The sequence below is a fragment of the Anarhichas minor genome, unplaced genomic scaffold (assembly GCF_050575085.1).
Source record: "Anarhichas minor isolate MPS153535 unplaced genomic scaffold, ASM5057508v1 ptg000062l, whole genome shotgun sequence".
In the NCBI taxonomy this organism is placed as follows: domain Eukaryota; kingdom Metazoa; phylum Chordata; class Actinopteri; order Perciformes; family Anarhichadidae; genus Anarhichas; species Anarhichas minor.
Genome location: NW_027466508.1, coordinates 9,768,549 through 9,772,645, shown reverse-complemented (window position 1 = coordinate 9,772,645; position 4,097 = coordinate 9,768,549). Strand labels below are relative to the sequence as shown.

Below are 4,097 nucleotides of genomic sequence, written 5' to 3'. Positions count from 1 at the left end.
TGGCACATTCACAGCGTTTCAAACCACATGGCCTCGGCCCAACAATCAATACAATTTATGTCTTGTTACTGATTCACCACCACGGTTATCTTTCATACACACCGATTTAACAGTTTTTACATGTCAGAGGGCTTGCATTTAAATGTAGCCTACAACCACCTAGCCATTTAGAGCTGCCGCTATTACATAGCACAGAAGACCAATAGAGCCGCCTTTGATTTGGAAGTAAAACATTTGTCCGTAAAAACAATATCAAGTTGGCTGAAAAGATTATGTAATTTCACTGGAACCTTAATGTATGACAAATATCTTTAAGATTTGCTGTTTTTAGCAATACCAAATCATAGATACGTCACAGTGTACAAGTGACAGTGATGCCCTATTTCCTCCATTATCGCAAATTCAAGCCTCTAAAGTATAACAACAAACTTTGGATACGCTGTAGCTCAACAACCGAAGGTGATGAAAATGATTAAGGTGGCAAAAATAACAGTAAGTAGCGAAATGTATAAAATTCTCTTCCCATTTGAAACAAAAGGTTCTGTGTCTTACCTTGTCCAAATGATATGTGTGTTCCCTCTGAGAGGTGTGAGAGGAGTTTAAATTGGGTGGAAAAAGTGCACACTTGTATTCCTTCGGTGGATTAATGGTTAACACCTTCAGATAGACATGCTTAACTACCTTGTTTCCTTCCTGTAAAACCAATGGCCAGTGAGGTTCCACTCCACTGATACGATCGAATGAATATTTATCAGGATGTAAATCGCCTGAACAACATCTCCCTCTTTTCTGTTGCATTCTGCGGAACACTTTGATTCAGGAATAATGGCGCAGAAGATTTTATCTTATGATGATTTTTTTTATTTTATTGAAAAAGGAAATCAACATAAACAAAGAATTTCCAAACAATGTTGAGGTTCACAAGACTTACATAACTTATTGCTTTACTCATACATTCACTTCCTGAATTCAATGTTATGGAACAACATAGAAAAACAGTTTTCTCATATCTTTGACTAGTCGGCAATAACTTGGCCGAGGCACGAACCTGCGTACCACATTTCAAGTAAATATGACTCCAGATGACCAAGTATTGTAATTCTTTACCATGTCTTTTAGGATACTGAGATGAAAGTTGCATTTCGCATCATTCATGTTTTAGTATTTACATCAATCTCCTCCAATTAAGGAGCGCAACAAAAACCCAACAGCTAGGCAATCAGTGCAACTCATGACAAATAACAAGCCTTTGTGGATTTTTCATACATACACAGCATAGTATGACAGCAACATGTTTACTAAGGCAGACAAAAATAATAACAAAATAAAATAAACGTTTGCAAAGCTTCATGCAGGTTATCACCATTATCATGATATGACTTGAATAGGGTCGTTTTTATTAATTAAGTCGGCTCTTTGCATTTCGTTGGTGTCTAAAAAGTAAAAATATATTTCTGTACAGCTCTATTAGTCCTTTAGGGTTAGTGTTAAAACACACACAGCGTCTGGTCTTCAGAGGCCAAAGAAAAAATGTCCGTCTGTCCCGTCTGCTTCTCAGAGAACTGTTAGGTCATGGCAGGACTTTGACTTCTGCCTAAAAGCCATCTTCTTGTTCTTGCGTGCAACCATGCGGCCCAGAAACCGCTTGGCCTTCTTGCCGATGCTCTCTCTGCGCCTGCAGTTGGCCATGCGTCGTGCGTTCTCCTCCTTGCTGTCTTTCCTCAAGCGGATCTGTCTGACGATGCCCTCGAATAGGTCATGCACATTGTGGTGAAGGGACGCAGATGTCTCGATGAACTTGCAGTCAAATACCACTGCACAGGCGCTTCCCTCTGCGATAAAGAACATATGGAGAAACAACTTTGAGTAGATGCACATTAGAGTGGGAGCTCAAGTAGATTAAGGCTTAAAGATGAAAATGGTAACCCTATAGTGATCATTGTTGTTAATAGTTTCATGGGTATTTGAAATATAGGCCTGGCCTGAACCTGAGCAGTCAAGGGAAATATGTGGCCTGCTGTCCCAAAGCCAGTCAAGCCCGACCAGCACTGTCAGATTTAATCATGAAAAAACCTCAAGAATAGCTTTTTAGCTTCAAATGATAAATATTAGACTTTTATTTAAGCAACCAAACGTCCTAAACCACTTCCCCTGAGCTTAAAAGTTATATTATCTTAACAAATCGATCATCTGTGGCACATGTTAGGTTCAAAGGTTAGTTAATCATTGTGACCTACCATCTACAGACACCTCTCTGGACCGCACCAGGTCACTCTTGTTGCCCACAAGGATTATGGGAATGTTCTCTGACTGCCTGGCCCGGCGCAACTGAATACGCAGCTCTGACGCCTTCTCAAAGCTTGATTTGTCTGTCACTGAATACACGATGATGTAGGCGTCTCCCATCCTCATGCACTGATCCTGCAGCCACAGGCTGTTATCCTTCAGGAGAGAAACACCAGGTTTAGCATCAAACATGGCTAATCCCATCTTTTCCGAATGTAATATCCATAAATCAATATAAATGGAGCATAAATAATATATAACTCACCTGTTCCCAGATGTCATACAACACAATGGATGCCTCTTCTTCATCCACCACGATAGATCTGTCATAAGTGTTCCCTGAGGAAAGAAACAATGAAATATTATACACACTGACAGAGAAGGGAAAACACATCTCAACAGACATGTTTGTTGCTACTTTTCTTCACACTGATTTTAGCACTTTTTTTCTTTTGTAGTCTTTGATGCAGAAACTTGATCACAGCCTGTGATCAAGCCACTAGCTTTGATATTTTTCCTTCACATTATGCTATTGGATGTGATTCAGACAGCTGTACTACTGAGGGCGGGGCTGGTGCCTCGTTGTAGATGGAAATAGCAATAATCAATACATGTACACTCATGCAAAAAGTTCTGTTTTTTTTTTAATCCATCAACTAAACTTGTTCTCATACATAATTCTGATTTAGAGAGTTTATAGGGATTTTATATTATTCTCAAAAAAATCTTCATACATCTTCATACTAAAGTGGTGTTGCTTCTTTTGAGATTATGGGTAAAATAATTCAAAAAGTAGAAAGTGGCCTCCAAAGTTTTGATGCTTAATATCATGAACATTCATTCATTAAACATTACATCTCCAAGCATGAGTAATTGCATCGTGTGTTGTTCAGTATTTTGTTGACTAATTATTACATGTATCTCCATGGACAATAGGGGGTGTGGTGGTGGTGGTGGTGGGGTTGCTATGGTTGATGACTCATTCTCAGCATCACCGTTTACCTGCTTCATCCCAGTCGTGACCAGCCTCCTCAACCCCTCCGAAGACGCGCGCCAGGCTGGACTTGCCAACGCCGTGCTCCCCGAGGAGAACCACCTTGTACACCGGGGATTCCGCTTCGCTGCCGGTGGAGATGACGGAGTCGGAGGAGTCCGACGCGCAGCTGTCTCGGTGCTGCTCGTTCGGGGAGTAGGACGTGCAGCGCAGGAGGTTGGAAAGCTCGTCCGTCTGCCCAGTCTGTGGCATCGTGGCGCGCAGGTCCCGGTCGTCCACGGGCATGCTTCTCCTGTGTAGGTTTGGTAGATTCATGGGGAACGGCACGCTTCCTCTTCTCCTGCCCATGTTCCGCAATTGGTCACCCTTGTTCAAAGTCATCGTGCTTGTACGGAGGATCTGTGGATAAGTGTGACATGCGTAAATCTGTGCCCTTATGTTTAATCACATGGGAAAAACACAGGGAAAAGCAGTAAAAGTCGATATAGAGATATAGTGAAGGATAATACCACACGCCTAAGTCATGTTGTAAAATGTAAACATCTATTTGTCTATGTAGCCTAAGAAAATATTACATCTTCTATTTCCGAAATTTCTCGACTCAACATAAAACGCCTACAACTAAAGCTTAAATTTAGGTATTAAAGATACTTACTGGAAATACCGAATCCAACGAGGGAAATCCAATAATCCTTGGTTTGAAGAGTTGTAGCCGAAAAAGCGGTTTTGTTTGAGTCTGATCAGAGGCGCTGCTCGGGATATTTATATTGGTCTGGGAGTGACGTCGGCAGGGATTCGCCCCAGAAAAGCACGTCTC

The 4,097-nt window shown here is 41.4% G+C and overlaps 1 protein-coding gene across 1 annotated transcript; it reads right to left on the bottom strand.

The window, feature by feature from the left end:
- Positions 1 to 1,554: 1,554 nt before the first annotated feature.
- Positions 1,555 to 3,661, bottom strand: rrad (Ras-related associated with diabetes). Its single transcript, XM_076078028.1, has 4 exons — positions 3,289 to 3,661; positions 2,552 to 2,625; positions 2,238 to 2,442; positions 1,555 to 1,832 (listed from the first exon to the last, which is right to left on the bottom strand). Exons 1-4 carry the CDS (start codon positions 3,659 to 3,661, stop codon positions 1,555 to 1,557), a joined length of 930 nt encoding a protein of 309 aa, XP_075934143.1.
- Between the last annotated feature and the right edge of the window lie 436 nt (positions 3,662 to 4,097).

Excerpts from the sequence above, each read along its gene's own strand:
- rrad (XM_076078028.1), bottom strand. The coding sequence starts at position 3,661 with ATGACTTTGAACAAGGGTGACCAATTGCGGAACATGGGCAGGAGAAGA. Across the intron at positions 2,626-3,288 it reads TCACGACTGGGATGAAGCAG|GGAACACTTATGACAGATCT; the intron begins GTAAACGGTGAT and ends TTCTTTCCTCAG. Across the intron at positions 2,443-2,551 it reads TGTATGACATCTGGGAACAG|GATAACAGCCTGTGGCTGCA; the intron begins GTGAGTTATATA and ends TCTCTCCTGAAG.